Source organism: Gadus chalcogrammus, chromosome 4, assembly GCF_026213295.1.
Source record: "Gadus chalcogrammus isolate NIFS_2021 chromosome 4, NIFS_Gcha_1.0, whole genome shotgun sequence".
In the NCBI taxonomy this organism is placed as follows: Eukaryota; Metazoa; Chordata; class Actinopteri; order Gadiformes; family Gadidae; genus Gadus; species Gadus chalcogrammus.
In genome coordinates this window covers 11,373,237-11,394,773 of record NC_079415.1, presented here as the reverse complement: position 1 = coordinate 11,394,773, position 21,537 = coordinate 11,373,237, and the positions used below count along the sequence as shown (strand labels likewise).

The 21,537-nt window shown below is 47.5% G+C and overlaps 3 protein-coding genes across 3 annotated transcripts in view; 1 reads left to right on the top strand and 2 right to left on the bottom strand.

Annotated features, from left to right (window-relative positions):
- Positions 1 to 1,330: 1,330 nt before the first annotated feature.
- LOC130380549 (E3 ubiquitin-protein ligase RNF180-like) lies at positions 1,331 to 12,061 on the bottom strand. The gene is made up of 8 exons (XM_056587789.1): positions 11,973 to 12,061; positions 11,197 to 11,292; positions 10,149 to 10,244; positions 8,838 to 9,671; positions 8,025 to 8,162; positions 6,026 to 6,239; positions 5,371 to 5,496; positions 1,331 to 4,533 (listed from the first exon to the last, which is right to left on the bottom strand). The coding sequence occupies exons 2-8, from the start codon at positions 11,275 to 11,277 to the stop codon at positions 4,337 to 4,339; spliced, it is 1,686 nt and encodes a 561-aa protein (XP_056443764.1). The 5' UTR covers positions 11,278 to 11,292; positions 11,973 to 12,061; the 3' UTR covers positions 1,331 to 4,336.
- Positions 12,062 to 13,483: 1,422 nt separating this feature from the next.
- On the top strand, positions 13,484 to 14,782 carry htr1ab (5-hydroxytryptamine (serotonin) receptor 1A b). Its single transcript, XM_056589241.1, has one exon. The coding sequence runs from the start codon at positions 13,484 to 13,486 to the stop codon at positions 14,780 to 14,782; it is 1,299 nt and encodes a 432-aa protein (XP_056445216.1).
- Positions 14,783 to 20,688: 5,906 nt separating this feature from the next.
- The window catches only part of LOC130381576 (uncharacterized), a 2,370-nt gene continuing 1,521 nt past the window's right edge, over positions 20,689 to 21,537 (bottom strand). Inside the window, exon 3 of the mRNA XM_056589245.1 lies at positions 20,689 to 21,537. This exon is cut by the window's right edge and continues 318 nt beyond it. Within this exon, the coding sequence (XP_056445220.1) occupies positions 21,306 to 21,537 (232 nt within the window). The 3' untranslated portion in view covers positions 20,689 to 21,305.

The following is a 21,537-nucleotide window of genomic DNA, read 5'->3' as shown; positions in this document are numbered from 1 at the left end:
TCGCAAACGGCAACAATCACTTTCTCCTCCATGCTGCAGTACACCCCGGACTGCACTGCGCTGAGTTTGACGGTTGAACGCTGATTGGCTGTTACGTTACACATGTCACTCAGTGGCCACGCTGTTGAACGCTGATTGGCTGTCATCACGCGAAATTCGTGTCAAAGTTGACATTTTTCGCGGCACAAATCCTCGTGAACGCGCTTGCCTGTGCACGGCGAAAGTGTGGCGCGACGAATCAAAAATACTCGCCCGATACGCGTCTATACGTTCACTTTGTATGGGATCTTGTTGTCCCGTTGCATTTTGGGGTGAACGCACTGGAGAAGTTTCAAGACAGACAGCCAAAATTGACATTTTTATTCAGAAAATAGCCGGTCCTTTTGCTTCCTATAAAAAGCATGTTTGTGACACTGGATATCGATATGGATACGTCATCTAGCCTGCATGTGGAGGGCCACATAAGGTAAGAAATTGGTTTACGTAAACTTTGCTGCTGGTTCTGTTTGCTCGTGAATCGTGATGACCTGGCCAAAGGTTACCAACGGTCCCAAGCGATTTTGATCTGATTCTGGTTGGTGCTCCAGTTAGTATGCGTTGTATATATAGATTGCAGCTAGTAGCAGCTACACACGGTGCGATTGCTATGCCAATGTGGTTATAGTTGGTTTTGTCTGATTGAGATATGTGACGACTTGGAGCCTGGTAGGCCTATCCTGACATAAATATGTTCTCGCATAACGTGCATCTTTTCAGGGAATTTGTACAATAAATCCATAACAAATACCGAATATTGATTGTCTTATGTGTCCATATTATATCCATTATATTGACCGGGTATTCCCAAGACGCTCACGCTCTGCAGCAAGCCAGTCACAGTTGATTGGCGCGGCGCTGTACAGCGAACGTAAACAAACAACTAATCTAAGGTTTTAAGTATTACTTTTCCTCCAGAGATCCCGCTAATGTTGTGTTATAAAGTAAAGGGAAACAAGATATCTATTCTTCCTCCACCTCTCTCGCTTCTCTGCTTGGTGTCGCTGACGCTTATAGTTTGCCTCCCTCGCTCTGGTAAAGTCACCTACGTGGAAAAAAAAAATAACGAAGCTTCGAATACTGATTTAAGCTTCAAATACTAATTTTCCGAACCAGTATTCGAATATTCGAATAATTTCAACACCTGACAATACACTGTAGAGCATATTGTAATGCAGCGTTGAATGGATGAATAGCTTACATAAGGGTACCCAGCACTTTTCAGACCACACTCAAGCTTATGGTTATTGTCCCCACCACTTCTAAAAACAAACTGACGCCCTTGTTAGTAGGCTATTAGAAATTATATAGTCCAACACCAGAATAAACAATGTCTAGGCCTATAGCCTTTTTCTTATCGATAAACTCATATTATAATGCCCGTTGACATATGCAGGTATAACTACTGTAAACATGAATGTTTTGTTGACAGATTTTTTTTCTACGAATATTCTTGAGTATAGTTATCATTTCATTACAATGCATTTAACATTTTGTGTTTGCAAGAAAGTCTTCCCTTCATGAGACAAAAAAGACAGTAGAAACTGTTTATTTCAACAATCCAAAACCAAATGCAAGTCACGTGATTTGCTGTGAAGTGGTGATGAAAATAACAAGAAAAAGAACCTAACTCCACACATCTATACTCTACTCAACTGTCCTTTATCCAGACAGAGAAGCTTAACCATAGCATTATTTTTAAGAAGATGATTGACTAAAATGTTTTGTCAATAATGTGCAATTTTGACTTTATTGTACAAAAAAAACAGTGTGCCCCTGTATTTGCACTATACCACTATGAACATGACATGAAGTAAAGCTACGTTGCTAATGCTAATGAGCCTCTTATTAATCGTAGGCCTATAATGCAAAAAGTGCCAACAGCTGAGGACAGGTAAGGCATGGGCTGGTACGGTAATATATTTTAAGATATGGTAAGGTGAGGTAACCAGATAAAGAGTTAAGGGTAAAGCAAGGTAGGGTATTGTCAGGTACAGTACGGTAAGGTAAGGTAGGGCATGGTGGTAAATTGGCTGATGGTTTGGATACATCACTGGATTACTTTTAGAATGTTCCTCGATATTCTCGACAAAAGTTCCGCCCCTCTGAAGTGGGCGTGTCCAAAAATGTAAAGGAGGCCCACCCCTCCCATCTCTGGCAGTTGATATCACTCAAAAAAGGAGGCCTGGGATTGGCAATGTCTTGAACCAAGAACTCAAAGGCATGAAGGATTCAGTGTTGTGATTTATACGTTCTCCACACCCGCTCTGTGACGGGCCGTCCACCTGGGTCTTCTGCACCCCCTAGGTTATTCTGGACCACCCATTATGGGGCCAGGAATATCAAAAAAAATTGCAATTTAGAACCAAAACCAAAAAGAGTAGAACAAATTAGCAGGCATATTCCTGTTCTTCAAAGGAAAAATCCATGAAGATAGAGGAAAAGACTTCCATATTGATGTTCCATTGGTGATGTGTAGAGGGCGTGGCATGGCTGCAGAAGGCACAATGGAAATTCATACGGGAGCAGGTCCACTTGCTGTAGCATCAACCATAATCATCAGGTATTCCATTAAGCACCATCAGAACAACAACTGCAACAACTCTGGGGTTCTGTCTCACTGTCGATAAGTCACCCTCTAGTGTACACTTTGTGTAATGACACCACGGGGCGTCGGTAGCGCAGATGTACACATTGAAAAAAATTCTACGACATTGTTGGATTGCATGTGCGCGAAATATAAGGACAAACCACGCACAAGCATTTTGACACCCTTAAGGTGCTACACCGACATCTATATAGAATGTGGTCAGATATTGGCAAACACCAAATCAACAGCTTTGCCCACAAAAAACAGCCCCTTGAGAACCCCAGAAAATCCACTTTTTGCAATTTCCCTACGGAGACAAAACCCTTATTTAGCACAAAGATGCACTTCATTCTAAACCGAGTATTAGCCTTATACATCAAGACCGCAACACCTTGGCTTTGAGTCTCACGAGAGAGATGGGTGGCAGACGTCCTTCTGGGTAATGTAGGAAGTAATCCATATAGGGATGGGCAGTGACACATTGCAAAAAAACACATAATCCATAGAGAACAAAACCTGACATGACCTGCCCATCAGTGTAGTGTGTTTCACAATCTCTCTAGATTGCTAATCTAAAGTCTGATTTGTGAGACCAGGTGTTAAAGAGCACTAGAAAAAGTGCTCTTGCCAGTCAGATTCTTCTCTTACTCTTAGAAAGTCCTGCTTTAAAGCTTCTGATGGTTAGATTCAAGGGTTCAAGAGTTCAAGAGCGAGAGCAGAACAGAGCATAAGAGAGAAATATTTGAAACTGAACACTCCTTCTCACTCCCATCTCTGCCCCCACCCTACATTTCTCAGCCATTAATAAGTGTTCCATTCAAAGACCTGTGATTGACAGGCAAGACATATTCTCCAAATCAATATGGAAGAGATATCATAAATAAGCCAGGAGTAGTCTGAAATCTAAATTCTCTCAATTAATGTTGAGATTCTCAGAGCATTCGACTCACTAATAGCTGAGGGATGGCTATGGTATTTCTAACTAATACTAGCTCTTAAATCTTACCTGCAGTCGATTTAAGTGACCACTGATGCAACCAAACATGCAGACATGCAAGCGATTTCTGACCTGTCCACTGACTTACACATTTGGGTCCTCGCCTGGTTCGTATCAATCCATGGCCATGACACAATGCAGAGACAAGACCTTCGCAAAGGTGATTCACACCTTCCCGTCGCATTGACATGTACACACTGGGGCAGTATAGAGTCTGCCAACCTCTAATGTACATGAACTAACCAACTTTGTCCTCCAATGTCCGTTCCCAGCTCATCCGTCAGCGCGTTTCTTTTTAGAGAAGTGCAATTGCGTCGCTAAGCTACGGGAGGATGCACAACTGTTCAGAATAAAAAGGAGCGGGTCCAAGTCTACGAGTCTTCCGGTGGCTCTTTGGCCAACGTGCCGGCAAAGAAGTATAACCCTTCCGCTACAAAGGGGACCGATCGGTTCCCTGCTAATATTTGAGCATCAGCACAGCCCACCACTCTAATCCCCCCCCCCGCGGGGTCCGGCAAAGGATTTCAAAAGCTTCAAAAGTGATTGAAGCCCAAAGTGAAAAGGCAGGTGCTCAAAACATCTAAAACAACAACACCAGATCGACGAGGCAACAGTGCCTGACCCCCACAACCTCTAAAACAGAGACAGAGAAAGAGGGAAAGAAAGTCCACCGGTCCGATTGGAACCGCCGGGTCACCAGGGGGGCGAGTTCTTCAGGAGAAGAAGAAGTAGAGCAGGAAGCAGAGCAGCAGGAAGGCCAGGATCCAGTTGACCGAGTGGATGTAGATGATGACCAGGTCCACGTCGAAGAGCCAGCCGCGCATGTCCGCCAGGTCCAGGGCGTCCAGCGTGAAGCCCGCAGGGCCTAGGGGCCATCGCCGGCCGGGCTCGGCTGGCTGCCTCTGGTAGCCTAAAGCCGCAACGGACATGTAGGAGAAACTTAGCAAAGCAGGGACTTTCAAAATAAAAGCGGGTTTACTGAATGTGTTCAGCATTTAATTATTTTTTTTGTGAAATGCATTGTGAGAAGATCTGTATCTGGTTGACTGCGCCCCTGCCTCTGTACAGACCATTTCGATTTTAGATCGCTCCCGACGGTTAGGGAATCCATCCTGCCGGTCATGGTGAGAGACGTGGGGATGATGGGGGCATTTATGGGGTTGTTTATTGTCTAAATCTTACTTTCTTATTCCTTCTTCTTTTGCTGATCTCAAATGTTACCTACAGTAGCTTTAAATTATAGCATGAAACTTCTCCCTTAGGCAGCCTGGCATTTCCTAATTAATAAAAAAATTAATTGTCTTGTCAGTTCTCTTTTCTCAGTACATTGTAAACTTTCCGTCTCTGCAAGATGAACAGATTGTGTGAGGAGAAGGTAAAGAAAGGGCAATACCATGAACTAGCTCATAAAACGAGCGATACACTCAGTAATTTCAGGGCGTAAACATACACGTGTGAGAGGGTGGTAATGCTTTTCCTTCACGCTCCCTTCTCCTCCATATCAGCCTGGACCGTCTCTCCCCAGATAAACCCTTCAGCCTGGAGTTTGCTCCATCATGGAAGCCCGTGGGCAGATGAAGAGATACGTGTACATGTACGTGTACGTGTGTGTGTGTGTGTGTGTGTGTGTGTGTGTGTGTGTGTGTTTGTGTGTGTGTGTGTGTGTGGGTGTGGGTGTGGGTGTGGGTGTGGGTGTGGGTGTGGGTGTGGGTGTGGGTGTGTGTGTGTCTCTCACTGAACTGCTCACCCCAGAAGATGTGGAAGCGCTTGGGTCCGCTGGGCAGTGGCCACCTTGAGCAAGGCGCTCTCTGAAAATTGTTCTTGCGGGCGTTAAACACCTTGGGGAAGAAGCTCTCCGTGGTCTCGTTGAGCTCTGGGGACAGGGGTTCGATTTTAGTTTGGTGTTACAGTTTGGATTTAATTTATTGTGGAAGTATATTTTTTAGACTTCTTCTACATGCGTTATATTATTTATATAAATCAAATCAAATAAATAAACCAACCTGAGTAGTAGGAATTTTAACACGATGACAGATGACGTCAATAAGTTGTTCACTTGTGGACTATTTGATCGTGATAATAAAATAAATCACCATGAGATACAAATAAAGAAATGTTTATTTTTTTCAGAATATATTTCAGTATATTCTTACTTAAAGACATAAAGTAAATCTGAATTTGATAGCAATAACTGTGTTGTGCTTGGTATATGACACCTACCTCACCTGTCTCACAACTTATTCAAAATGACATTCAACAACATAAATAAAGAAAACCCCACAGGTAACCCCAATCCGACAGGTCCCGTGCCCCCCCTCTCTCTGGGGGGGGCACGGACCCTCTGGACCAGTCTGCGCAGCCCAACAGCACCTGAGGTCACATGACCAGGACGGGGGCCTCACCTTTCTGGAAGAGCGTGTGTGAGATGAGGGTGCGGCACAGGGGGCAGGGGGTGTGGCCGGGCCGGCTGCGGGCCAGCGTGCGCAGGCAGGGCTCGCAGAAGACGTGTCCGCAGGGGTGGCAGCTGTAGGGGCAGTAGTAGAGGTCCAGGCACACGGCGCACGTGAAGCCCTCGCGGTCCTCCTCCTCGCTGTCCGTCAGCAGGCCGCCCAGACTCTGGAGACACAAGCACACACACACACACACACACACATCAGCACGCACGCACACACATCAGCACGCACACGCACACGCACACGCGCATCGGCACGCGCACACATCAGCATGCACGCACACGCAAACACATGAGAATGCACGGGCAGATGAGCGCGCACACACACACACACACACACACACACACACACACACACACACACACACACACACACACACACACACACACACACACACACACACACACACACACACACACACACACACACACACACACACCCCAAATCATTAAAATACACACACTCACATTGTGTGTAGACACACATCTTTCTGTTTTAATATTTGAATTGATTCAGTATTTGTTTGAGTTTGATTTCAAGGTCTTGATTAACTTGACTAGGGGTTCCAAGGCACATCAACATATTCGGATGGAGGAAGTAAAACCAGCAGAGAAAGTGGTGCAGATAAGGACTAGAAAAATGTGTTCAAACATCTATTTTCCGTAGGTAATTAAGGGACTAATCTAGCGTTATTACTGCTACTATTTTAGTCAGGGATGTTCCCAGTTCAGTTGCTTTGTGTCTAGTTATTTACGGGTCTAAAACCTCTATAACCTGTTTACATACCACAGTGTCTTTAGAAAGTGAGGTATCTATGTCACACCCAGAGCTGCGTCTGATGAGCGTTCGGTCAAGTGTCAAGGCTGAAAAACACTCCATCGCAACAAAATATTTGACCAATCAACAAGCTTCCAGTTGCTTTGCTTTTGAAGTAGTATCCACTTTAAGGGTTTTAATCGTCTACTGAGGGTATTGGGAGTTAATTTTAAATCGTTGAATGCACACACTCTAACGCCTCGTTTCCACATATGCAAGTTTTTCGTATCCGTGCTTTCGTAAACATACGGAAGGGGTCGCTAGTGTTTTACGTACTGACATGAATTTACAGCCAAACAGCCAAACTCCAAGCGCTTGGCCAAAAACTGCCTTGTCCAGCAGGATGCCCTGCGTCTCTGCCATCTCTGGCGATTGCGCCAATACAGATACGCGATGGCAAGCACTCTCACTCGTGTTGGTGTTATCGCAAAGTCTATTTAACAAAAATAAAAGTGAGCTCTAAAATTATTGAGGGAAATCACAGCAGTAGACTATAATTATATAATTAGGGGTATTCATAGCCATAAATTAGGCCCATACAAATAATACAGTCAATATACAATCTTAAAATCAGACTGTATTTTATATTAAACTCATAAAAGCGAATGATCAAACAGATATCTGCCTGTTATTTATGTAAAACATATGATATATAAACTGATCAAATAGGCTATAACCATTTCATATCAAAATGATGAAGTATAGAGGAAACGAAAATAAAAAATACTCACATTTGTCTTTTTATTCTCTCTTCTCTTTATATATTTTACGGAGGGGAGGAGTCTCGAAGGAAAAACTGACATTACGGAGAATCACATAGGAATGAATGGACTTTCGGTCGGAGACGGTTGGATCGCATACGAGAATGTACGTATGTGGAAACGAGGCGTAAGTCGCTTTGGACAAAAGCGTCTGCCTAATAAATGTAATTGAATGTGAAGTACCTCTTTAGCTAAATCAATGAGTTTAACCACTCATTGACGACGGATCATGTCATTCTTTTATCTATCATTGTAAATCGTTTTTTTTCCAGAATATAATCCCAGGGTCCACCTGCAGTGGGCTGTTGCTCTTGTGTACTGCAGGTGGGGCCCCAGGTTGGGGGGGAGGGCTGGAGGTGGGGTCTCCTCACCTGCTCCTGCTCCAGCAGGCTGTGGATCCAGCGCTCCCTCCTCCTCTGCTTCCTGCGGTTGCTCTTCAGACGGTTCTTCTCCCGCTTGCTCAGCCGGCTCAGGGCGGCCGACACGGCCGACGGCGCCGGCTGGGGCGCCTGATGACACACACACACACACACACACACACACACACACACACACACACACACACACACACACACACACACACACACACACACACACACACACACACACACACACACACACACACACTTTTCTTAATTAGAGGAACAAAAAATATGTGACGTTCCAAGTGTCAACATTTGCGAGTTGGTTGAAGTCTTTCTCGTGTGAATTTCTAAAGATTACTGATTACTTAAAACTGTTCAACAAGCAAGGAACAAATCGGAAGTCGTTAAATCCTGCCCACTATGCGGCCCCAGTGGTTACACTAGTTTGAACATCTGGAACGGTTAGCGCAGAGATTCCAGATGTTTGCCCTAACTTCTGAAGCATTGACAGATCGAGATACAAGTGTGGACCGCTGGAGCGGTTGCTCGACTCGGGGGTTCGAACCCCAATGTCTGCAGTCTGACGTGCACCTTCAATCACCATGGATTGAACACACATCGCCTGAAAGACCTCAAAGGTGTAGGGCAGTGGAGGAGGTGTCCTACTACGCCCACACACACACACACACACACACACACACACACACACACACACACACACACACACACACACACACACACACACACACACACACACACACACACACACACACACACACACACACACACAACAATCTTCATCGTTAGTGTGTCCTTTACCGGCATCGGGGTGGCCAGCTCCCCGATGCTGTCCGTGATGGTCCTGCCCCTCAGGAACATGGGGGAGTCCGGGGGCTCCTCCGTGGGGGCCGACACCACCACACCGGGGACCTCGGGGCCGGACGGCGGGGGCGGCGGGGGCGCCGGGCCGGACGGGGGTCCCCCGGTGGCGGGGAGGGGGGGTCGTTGAGCGGCCACCTGATGAGGCGCCGCTGTGGGACGAGGCAACCGATCCGTCTCCGTCCACGCTGCAGCCAGCCTCTCTGGGGGGCCAGGTGGGAAGAGAGCTGAGGAGGAAGAGGAGGAGGAGGAGGGGGAGGAGGAGGAGGGGGAAGAGGAGGAGCCACCGGGAGGGGCGTCGGCACCTGGCGTCTGAAGCCGGCGTCCGGCTCTGTGCGGGACGCAGCATTTGGAGGTGGGGTGGCGTAGCGTCGGTCCGGCCTCGCCATCGGACGGCCTCAGGGAGGAGGAGGAGGAAGAGGAGGAGGAGGAGGAGGCCTGAGCGTACGTGGGAGTGGCCTGTGTCACAGAGGCAACGCAGGACATGGCGTCGCAGCCCGGCAGCGGCGGGCGGGCCGGGGAGTCCCTGGTGGGAGCGCTGGCGGGTTCCGCGCCCCCGCTGGGGTCCGTGCCCGGGTCCTCGGGGGCGGGACGGGTTCCTCTGGGGGGGGGGCCCTGCTGGAGGGGCAGGGCCGGGTGGCGGTCCACGCGGCTCTTGCTGAGGTGCACCGTGATGTTCTGGCCGCAGGGACAGCGGCTGTGGTTGATGAAGTTGAAGCCGCCCAGGCGGGCGCTGCAGTTCCCACAATGCAGTTTTCCGACGGTCCACTGGGCCTTTCGACAGAGGGAACGTTTGAATAATAACAATTCATTAACTATTGATGAACTAGAAAATGAACCACTCGTGAATATAACCACTAGAATAAAAAATGAATGCAACGCGCTAATGTTTTTATTATGTACTGTATGTATTATAAATATACATAAATATTTGGCCTGTTAAGCCCTTTGAGACTATAATGGTGAATAATGAATAATAAAGAATAATGAATTGAATTGAATAAATGAATGAATATGCATAATAGATACATACATAAAACGACCAGGTAAAGTCATATGTCACTACCCCCAACCCATATCTAGCTGCTTTTTTCGCAAACAGTTTTGTGCAACACTAACATTTGTAGTTGCTTCGATATTGCTTGTAAGCCTCGATTAGTGTCAGCCTTACTTACGAGTCATTTTAGATCAGGTGCGCAGACCAAAGCAGACATGTCTACAGAAGTAACGCCGTTGTTATAGACTCGTTACCTGGTGTATGGCAGCCAGCATCCCGTTAGGCAGAGCGTCCACGTTGACGTGCCATACGCTGCACTGAGCCACCGATCGCTCTTCTGTGGACGGCATCTGTTTAAGAAGAAGAAGTGACGATGAACCTTATATCCAGAGGAACGTGTGGCCTTTCCTAGACCTCTCTTCCGGGGAGCCAGGAATTGCCCCATCTGTTTATTGCAGACACAGACACACAGATACAGATACAGATACAGATACAGATACAGATACAGATACAGATACAGATACAGAGAGACACACACACACACACACACACACACACACACACACACACACACACACACACACACACACACACACACACACACACACACACACACACACACACACACACACACACACACGGTTGTTATCGTCGATGTTGCTACAGCTGACGACCCTTGACCCACTTCTGCAATCTGTGGCCGCTCACCAAAGCCCCGGGGGTGAGCAGCAAGATAGAAGCTAGATGATGTGTTTGGAACATGTGGATAAGGAAAGGTGACCGGGAGTTCAGGTGATAGGAGTCGTCTGGAGTGGCAGCCTACTTACCTTTTCACCTCAGACACACACACACACACACACACACACACACACACAAGTAAACACACACACATGACTGCACTGCACGTCTATACACAAATGCATGCACAGATATACAAAAACGGATGTGCGTGCACACACACACACACAGATTTTTTCTATTGACTAATGTCGGCAAAGCATATTTAAGTGAAAAGATATGAGAGGATAAAAGAGAGGGAGAGAGTTACCCCTTCAAACCAAGGGGGAGGGGTAAGGGGGAGGGGTAAGGGGTAGAAATGGGACGCAACCTAAGAGAGAGAGAGGGGTAAGAGAGACAGAGAATGCACAAGTGTGAGCCATGGTGTGGTAATCCCCTGCCTTTTGTTAATGGAACAAACAGCAGCCACTGCAAACCTGCTGCTGACATAACAATCCTAGACTGAAGTTACTGTACACACACAGACACACAGACGTATCAAATGCCAACCACAATTACACCCACCAAATTCAAGCACGTCGAGTCGATATAGTTCTTACGACACCTCCTGCAACGGAGCATCGTAAATCCTCTGGAGCTGTCCATGGAGCCGTCTTGTATCTAGTAGTCCATTAACAAGAACAACAACATATACACACACACCATGAGAAATATTTCCACGGGCTTCCAGTATGGGGGGTGGAGACACCAAACCGCACGTCATAGGTTACATTGTTCCAACAAGTACTGGTTTGGCTTCCTGCCTTCCGTGTGTTTTGTTGTGGTGTAATACGATCCTTCTGTTTTGCTGCTATAATACAGTAATTATAGTTATTGGGGTGAATTAATCCCCTGTCAATGTCTTGCTACACCCAGCATGCAACGTGCAGTGCGTTGCGTGGACTGTCACGCACGGCCCCATGCATGACAGTCACGTACTGCACTGCACGGTGCATCACGTCGACCATGCAGGAGGCTTCAGACTTCCAGGTTGGGGTGGCTGCTGGAGAACCATAATAAGGCACAACGCAGTACTACTAACAACCTATAACAACAAGGTGTCCACCCAACGTGTCCAACCATACACATTGGGAAAGCGTACGATAACAACGAGACTCTCGACAGCCAAAAAATGAATTCCCAACTTTAACAACAACACGTCGAAGCCACGCTATTGTTGGAGTGGCGTTATAAACACCAGACTCACGCTGCAGGACGAGGAGCGTGGAAGGCGCTGCATGGCGGACGACCTCTCGTACGGTTATGGCATGGGCCTGAATTCGTTTTAAAATCGTACTTACCGGTGCCTCTTATTTTGTGCTCCGGGAATATACGATTAAAACAAAAAACATGAAGTTGTTGAGCCCCCACTGTGGCGACTGACGTCACGCTACGCTACGTCATTGGACTACGGTAGCCCGCCGTGGTCAAAATGTTCGCTTGCTTTTTTGTTTGTTATGATTGTTTTAAACGCTGTTACAAAAGTTGTATGGGGGGGGGAAGAGTTTTACAACAGGGACGAGTGAAGTGAGTGATGATAAGGTTAAACACGAGAGTATAGAGTTACATTCGGAAGCTTTGGTTAGGATGTGAGGGATTTGAATATACGTGCGAACTACCGTGTCTGTGTTTGCATTGAATTCCGTGGGTGGAAGTGCGTGCGTATATGTGTGTAATTGGAGATTAGCGAATGTGTTTTCTTTCTGCATGTCTGTCTCTGTCTCTGGGTCCGTCTCCTTCTCTCTCTCTCTCTCTCTCTCTCTCTCTCTCTCTCTCTCTCTCTCTCTCTCTCTCTCTCTCTCTCTCTCTCTCTCTCTCTCTCTCTCACACACACACACACACACACACACACACACACACACACACACACACACACACACACACACACAAACACACGGTCGCTACTAAATAACGCCTGCTGCAGGATCCAATAAAACCTCCAGTCTACCCAACATATCTAAATAAAGACCTTACAAACCCAACATAACCATGAGGAAAAGTAATACAATACGATGATTGAGAAAGTTTCATTCAACATAGGTTTGTAGATTGGATGCGTTTTTTGAGTTTTACTTCATATTCATACTCAAAATTGCGACACTGCTCCCAAACCAAAACCGTAGGAGAGGCATGAAAACACAGAATCCTACAGTTGTTTTTTATACCAGAATTGACCGCAACAGCGCTACCCACCGTCCACCGCCAGGGGGCAGCAGCCCACCTCGGGGGCGCCATGCCCTAGCCATGGTCCTGAAACACGGACGGCGCTCCTCGTTCCCGCAGCTTTCAAAAACAGGAGTTGGGTTTTCTTTCTTAATAACAGCGCACAAGGAACACACAGAGAGAAAGCCACACACTGAAGAGTTTTTCTTACCCACTTTAAAACCCTGGCCGGAACTATTTAAAGAAACACTCTCCACTAAAACAGCATGATATCCTAAAAAAACAAAAGACGATAAAAAGAAACAAAAACAATCAAACAAGGACCATCAAACAATTTTTTTCGCGGTTCCCCAGTAAACCTCATATGCACTGAGCGCAATGGTGGTTATCATCGGTACAAAGCCCCACATCCAAACATCCTCAGCTCTCCGTGACGTACGACCAGCTCTGGTATAAATACACTGCGACGTCCGCGGACGGCAGCCAAGCGCGCAGAGTCCACGTCGCGCGCCCCACTCCACCATGCGCTCCTCCCCGCACGGGGTGCTCGGCCCATTCACCTGCTTCCTGCAAAGTAGCAGCAGTACACGTTGCACTACTTTTTAATTCACTTTTAATATTTAATGCGCTGTGCTGCGCTAGAGCAGCCATGGATGGAACCAACAACACGACCGACTTCTGGTCCCAGCTGCTGGACAGCCCCCCAAACAACACAAATACCCACAACTCCACCGGGGTGGAGGATGAGGAAGAGGAGGTCAAGCTGAGCTACCAGATCGTCACCTCGTTCCTCCTGGCCACGCTCATCCTGTGCGCCATCTTCGGGAACGCGTGCGTGGTGGCGGCCATCGCCTTGGAGCGCTCCCTGCAGAACGTGGCCAATTACCTCATTGGCTCCCTGGCCGTCACGGACCTCATGGTGTCCGTGCTGGTGCTGCCCATGGCGGCGCTGTACCAGGTGCTGAACCGCTGGACCCTGGGCCAGATCCCGTGCGACATCTTCATCTCGCTGGACGTGCTGTGCTGCACCTCGTCCATCCTGCACCTGTGCGCCATTGCGCTGGACCGCTACTGGGCCATCACGGAGCCCATCGAGTACATGAACAAGAGGACACCGCGCAGGGCCGCCGTGCTGATAGGGGTCACCTGGCTAGTGGGCTTCTTCATCTCCATCCCCGCGATGTTGATCATGCGCTCGCAGCCCGGCAGCGTGGCGGAGGACCGCGCCAACCCCAAGCAGTGCCGCATCCGGCAGGACCCCTGGTACACCATCTACTCCACGTTCGGCGCCTTCTATATCCCGCTGGTGCTTATGCTCGTGCTGTACGGGCGCATCTTCAAAGCCGCACGCTTCCGGATCCGGAGAACCGTGCGCAAGTCGGAGAAGAAGAAAGTGGCGGATTCGTGTTTGGCGCGATCTCCGGCTCTGTTCCACAAGAAAATCGGTAGCGGTGGTGGTGGTGGCGACGCGGGGGGCGGCAAAAGTTGGAAGCGCAGCGTGGAGCCCAAGCCGCTGTCGAGCAGCGCGAACGGCGCGGTGAAGCACGCGGAGGACGGCGAGTCGCTGGAGATCATCGAGGTGCACAGCAGCTCCAAGCATAGCCTGCCGCTGCCCAACGCGCCCAACTGCGCGCCGCTCTTCGAGAACCGACACGAGAAAGCGACCGAGGCGAAGCGCAAGATCGCGATGGCGCGCGAGCGGAAAACGGTGAAGACGCTGGGCATCATCATGGGGACGTTCATCCTGTGCTGGCTCCCATTCTTCATCGTGGCGCTGGTCATGCCCTTCTGCCTGGGGTCGTGCTACATGCCGCGGTGGCTGGAGGCCGTGATCAGCTGGTCGGGGTACTCCAACTCCCTGCTCAACCCCATCATCTACGCCTACTTTAATAAAGACTTCCAGAGCGCCTTCAAGAAGATATTGAACTGCCACTACTGCAAGCAGTGAGGACACAGACACAGTAGTGTAATGTGATGGATTTTCCTCTCGGTTTACATGTTGTTTTATTTATTTTTTGCAGTGTATTGATAGTGTACATTTATAAAGTGGCAGCCCTAGATTGTTATGAAGAGCCATGATTGTAGGGAAGGTTGTTTGCAGGGTTCTGTACTTATTGTTGAACTCTGTCATAAGCGAAGCTGTCCGCTCTGCACAGTGTTTACTGGAATCGAGATCCATGTTCCTCATGATTAGTAAACCAGATTTTTCCTGACGTTATTATGTGCTTTTGCAGTTTGATTATGTGCGTGTCAGGGCTTAAATTGCGATTATTGTATTTAGGTCAATCTCTTTAAAACATAAAAAAGACTACATATATTTTTTTATAAAAATGTAATTTGTATTTTTTTGTGTGGTGTGAGTTTGTGTGTGTGTGTGTGTGTGTGTGTGTGTGTGTGTGTGTGTGTGTGTGTGTGTGTGTGTGTGTGTGTGTGTGTGTGTGTGTGTGTGTGTGTGTGTGTGTGTGTGTGTGTGTGTGTGTGTGTGTGTGTGTGTGTGTGTGTGTGTGTGTGTGTGTGTGTGTGCGTGTTTGTGTGTGTGGGTGTGTTTGTCAGTGTGTTTGTGTTTGTGAGAGAGGGAGTATGTGTGTGTGTGAATATTTACCAAATAAAACATCCCTAAAGAAAAGTGAATAAGCCTCCAATTGAGCTTTGGCGATGCTGCATGGTGTTGGACCTATGATTTATTTTTAAAGATTAAGATTACTTATTAAACATTATCATTACTCTAAAATTATATGAACAGGGCTAGAATTAGTTTAAGAACTCTCAAATTTGAAAGTTTACTTTAGCATAGCATTATCTTAAACACACAAACACACACACACACAAAAACACACACAAACAAACACACGCATGCACACACGCGCACACACACGCACACGCACACACGCACCCACACACATGCACACACAAACACATGAACACACACACACACACACCAATACACACACACACACACATGCACACACACACCAGCACACACACAACTGCGCAGACACACACACACACACACACACACACACACACACACACACACACACACACACACACACACACACACACACACACACACACACACCCACACACCAATCTAACACCTTCCTTCAAAAGGGGGACATAGCAGAGTCCTAGGGGGGTCTTGAAGCATTTCCGTCGCCCGCCTTTGCCCCTCTCGGCAAAGCCAGGGCACGGCCGGCCTATGAATGGAGGCGGCTGCAGATGGACGCCGGTCGTCATAGTGACACACGGGGATACAACTCCTGAGGGTAATTATCTGATCAAAGACCCTCTGCAGCAGGCAGAGAGAAGCAGACCGAGTGGCCATCGCCACGACGATAGACTTCTACCTCTACCAAACTGTCTTCCTGTCAGGACTCACAGCACCACATCGTGGGTTAGTTCAATGTCATTGGATATGACCTTTTAGTGGCAATATGTAGGCCTACACTTAGATCAAATAAAACAGCTGGACTCTGATGTGGAAATGTTGGTAATGATATGGCATGAATGCTTACTTATACTTGTGTTGTTGTACACTACACAAACTACTTACATCGGTCGGTTTGTGTAACTAGGAACTCTTTAGGAAAAAAGACTAAATATTCACAAGTAGCTCGTAGCGATTTGCATTTGTTACAAAAAAGGTGCCGTGTTGCATTTGAATTAGCGGGGATTGAGAAAAATTAGCATGATTACACGTTGTTTAACATAATTTCCCGATCTGTAATAAGGCCCTCGATTGAACAGTTGTTGATTGCAGTTGTTTCTTTTTGGGTGGTGAGACTATGGAGATGATCGTGGATAATCGGGTGCCTCTTGGCTCTGAGGTTGCGGTGGGTTTGCGTGCGTGTGTATCAGTAAACACATATGGGTGGGTGCATGATGCTACACGGTTCAGTCCCGTCTGCTTAAAGCCCCGTGGCGCTGGGACTGTCAAAGGCATGGTCTGTCTGTCTGGTATCCTCTCGCAGAAAAAGCCCTGTGTTGGGGAAACTTCTGGACTCAAGCCAGGAGGTCATCAGGAAAGCGTATTTATTGACTTAGAGCTTCTTCTCAAGGGTGCAGTGAAGCATTATTAAGGTGTGTGTGTGTGTGTGTGTGTGTGTGTGTGTGTGTGTGTGTGTGTGTGTGTGTGTGTGTGTGTGTGTGTGTGTGTGTGTGTGTGTGTGTGTGTGTGTGTGTGTGTGTGTGTGTGTGTGTGTGTGTGTGTGTGTGTGTAGAACCTTGGGGGGAGGGTTGGGGGGAGCAAATCCCAGACTGTGTTCATGTTGTCAGATGTCGTCACAAGTGATTTTGACTACACTTTCACTAAAACAAATTGGTCTTAAAAGCCCCTAGTCAATGTAAATCTTAGTCTAGAGAGCCGTCACACGATTTTCTTCCTTCTGTTGAACTGCCATATTGCGCTTGGCATACAATGTAAACTTAATAACACAACTGCCATGTGAGCAATAATGAGGTAGAAATGCTTGGAGAAAATGATTTGGCTTCCCAGGAGTGGAACACTGAGCCTGAATGTGCAGTTCGATCCACTGCCGACACAAAATTCATTTGTATGAATAGATAGTTACACGGTCATTTAATGTACTCAAAGAGGATAATCATTTTCACTGACATACGTTTGAACATACATGGATACACAACATACGGTTTAATAACGGTAACACAACACAAGAGACAATAAAAACACATTGTTTCTTCCCTTTAGGGACGGATGGCTCTAACACCCAGTATTCTATGTTTTATTTCATGTACCAGTAGATATGATTTTTTTAACCCTTTTTATGGGATGAAAAAACAACTCTTGTTTTTCACTCTCTTGCTCTTTCTCTCCCCCTCTATCTCTTGCTATTGTTTATAGCCTCATTCTCTCTCTTTCTTTTGCTCTATCACTCTCTCTATGCCCCCCCTCTCCCTGCCCACCGACCCTCTCTCACTCTCTCTTTCTCTCCCCACCCTCTCTCCCTCCCCCTCTCTCCCTGCCCACCGACCCTCTCTCACTCTCTCTTTCTCTCCCCACCCTCTCTCCCTCCCCCTCTCTCTCACTCTCTCTCTCCTCTCTCTCTCTCTCTCTCTCCCTCCTCCTCTCTCTCACTCTCTCCCTCCTCCTCTCTCTCTCTCTCTCTCTCTCTCTCTCTCTCTCTCTCTCTCTCTCTCTATCTCTCTTTATTGTTCATCGCCTCACTCTCTCTCTCCCCTCTCTCTCTCTCTCTCTCTCTCTCTCTCTCTCTCTCTCTCTCCCTCTCTCTCTCTCTCTCTCTCTCTCTCTCTCTCTCTCTCTCTCTCTCTCTCTCTCTCTCTCTCTCTCTCTCTCTCTCTCTCTCTCTCTCTCTCTCTCTCTCTCTCTTTCTCTCTCTCCCTCTCTCTCCCTCTCTCTCCCTCTCTCTCCCCCAGTGCGTACCCCTGCAGGTGGTACATACTCTTCATCGCCTCACTCTCTCTCTCCCCTCTCCCTCCACTCTCTCTCTCTCTCTCTCTCTCTCTCTCTCTCTCTCTCTCTCCCCCCCCCCTCTCTCTCTCTCTCTCTCTCTCTCTCTCTCTCTCTCTCTCTCTCTCTCTCTCTCTCTCTCTCTCTCTCTCTCTCTCTCTCTCTCTCTCTCTCTCTATCTCTCTTTATTGTTCATCGCCTCACTCTCTCTCTCCCCTCTCTCTCTCTCTCTCCTCTCTCTCTCTCTCTCTCTCTCTCTCCCCCCCTCTCTCTCTCTCTCTCTCTCTCTCTCTCTCTCTCTCTCTCTCTCTCTCTCTCTCTCTCTCTCTCTCTCTCTCTCTCTCTCTCTCTCCCTCTCTCTCCCTCTCTCTCCCCCAGTGAGTACCCCTGCAGGTGGTCAGAGTTGGTATTTTGACTCGTCTTTCCACAGGTAGCCACCCAAGCGAGACATCAAACAGCCGCCGGTCTCTCCCTCGGTGGCGCTGCTGTTTGATACCCTGAGCAGGTGCTACAGGGCGCACCCTTCTCCCCTCCGTAAGCCTCCCTCAGCGTCACCACCCAGGGGGCGACGATGGGAGATGAGAGATTGCGTGGTTGGACACGGAACGGACAACAGTCAAATTGTTGATACCAGGGCATTAAAGACATAGAGAGACAGACAGAGAGACAGATGGGATTCTGAAGGTCTTGAAGCTGGACTGCCTCAGGCGGTGTCCCTGTTTAAATACTTCAAGTGTTTACGAGCATTTAAAGTGGAATTGTAGCTTTATTTAAGCTTTATATAAACTGGAGGTTCAACAGGCACATCTGGTTAAGTAAAGAAAAAATAAAAACAATATATAGATAGATGGATGGATGAATTGGTGGTTGGATGGATGGTAGATGGTTAGGTAGATGATAGATGAATGGATAAGTGGATGGATAGATGGATGATTGGATAGATAGATGGATGATTGGATGGATAGATGGATGATTGGATGGATAGATGGATGATTGGATGGATAGATGCAAGCAGGTGGTCCAGCACCGGTCTTGTGTGTTTTGCTGGGTTATAAAAGGCTTCATTGTAAAGCCTCCTTTTTATTTTATTATATATTTCAAGCACCCAGTTTTTCATAGTATGTAAAAAATGCCACCAGGAGAACAATGCTCTATACAACGTCAATATTTTGTGTGTGTGTGTGTGTGTCTGTGTGTGCATATGTGTGTGTTTGTGTGTGCGTGTGTATGGAGGGTTAGCATTGCATATAAATGTAAGCAACCATGCACCGCTCAAATTACATCCAACGGCTCTTTAATGTAAATGATACACCTGCATGTTGTCCTTTCACACCATTCTGCCGTCAGACACCAGACGATGTGTTGCCAGCCCTCCTCCACCTCACATACAGGTGTCAAACACCACAAAGATAATAGCTCTTTCACCACCAAGGCATCTTTTTTTTCAACCAAAAGTTATATTTACTTTATGTGCTCTATTTATTTATTCGTTTCGATTTTTTTATGCTTTATTATAGAGTGAGATAGAGAGGAAGGTAGGGGAGATAGAGGGGATGACATGCAGCAAATGACCACGGGCGGGTTTAAACCCGGGTCACTGTTGTCAGAACTGAGCCTACATGGTACGCTCTCACCCCAGTATTGTGCTATATTTACCTGGAAATATTGACCTGATTTACATGTATAATACTTACTGTGTGGTTGTTTAGACTGGGGATGAGTGAGGTGTTTAGTGGCTCAGGCCAGTTTATTGACCAATTAGATAAATAAAGTGCCCTCTTAAAAGGTCTAATTGCGTTTCATCTTTCTGTTTCATCTGTCTACACGGATAGCCTTGGTCGCGTTCAACATGTGGATTAAATTAGCAAGCTTTTAGCGTGTAGAGATAGGCAAGCCGGGTAGCAGGGGTTTGGTTTTCATATGAGCCCTGCGTAAGCACGCAATAATTACAAGCCAGACAAACGTAATTATTGAAAATGTATCTTTAGTAAAGGGGGTCGAGATAAAAGTTGCTAAGGAAAATAAATTGACCCTATACCTGTTGCCGTGCAAACTCGATGACAGAGGTCCAGAAACATGCAAAATCCGACACACAGGCATTTTAAGGCAAAGCGTGAGGCTCCACAGAGAAATATCTCAAGTTATTACGGATGGAACTTTGGGGGTGATAGCAACTATTTTTTTAATTTTTATAACTGTCTTTTCTTTCCAGCAGAGTGGCCCATTATGCCATTATGATGAGTCTTCATTGACAGACAGACAGACAGACAGATAGTGAGAATGAGCGTGAGAGAGAGAGAGAGAGAGAGAGAGAGAGAGAGAGAGAGAGAGAGAGAGAGAGAGAGAGAGAGAGAGAGAGAGAGAGAGAGAGAGAGAGAGAGAGAGAGAGCGGCGATGACCAATAAGGAGAGAGAGGCGATGACCAATAAGGAGAGAGAGAGAGAGAGAGAGAGAGAGAGAGAGAGAGAGAGAGAGAGAGAGAGAGAGAGAGAGAGAGAGAGAGAGAGAGAGAGAGAGAGGAAGAGAGAGTGTCTCTCTTTCTCTAATAGCGTTGAAAGCCATTAATGTCTATTATCAGAATCTGGTTCTTCATCAAGTACAATGAATGGATCTTGGCACAATGTTCCCCTAATGGACTCCAAATCCAATCCAGCACATTCAGAGAGAGTAACAAACACCCCAGGACTTATTTCCCGTCTGGTACAGCCCCTGGAGATGAACAGTGGTCAACAACAATGAGCAGAGTCACAAATCAGAAGACAGAAATGTATCCTTCCACCATGCCTCACGGTCAGCTCAATTCCCTATTTCATCAAACAAAATGGTAAACATGGAACACTCAATCACTGATTATCGATCAACCGAGCACATTCTTTGAAGTTGACGTTTAAACCAGACATAGTGTCACACAGTCTCCCACCGGCGATCGGCACTACTGGCCAGGGGTTCTCCTGGGTTTGGAAGCAGTATGGCCCTCCTGGTCAAACAGAGCCAGTCCCCCGGCTCTCAGACGGGCCCATCGGCCCGAGTGTCCTGGGGGCCCTCAGAGGGACGAGTGCTCGAACAGGATGACCTGCGTGTGGCCGGAGAGGCTGGAGAGCCGGGCGGGCCTGAAGGCCCCGATGCGGGCGTACACCTCGGCCACGTCGGAGCCCGCGCCCCAGGACGAGTGGGGGCTGGGCGGGGTGGCGTGGCGTGCGGGCGGGGTCAGGTACGGAGGCGTGGAGGAGTGAGGCCGAGGGGCCTCGGGGGAAGGCCGAGGGCGGAGGATGAGA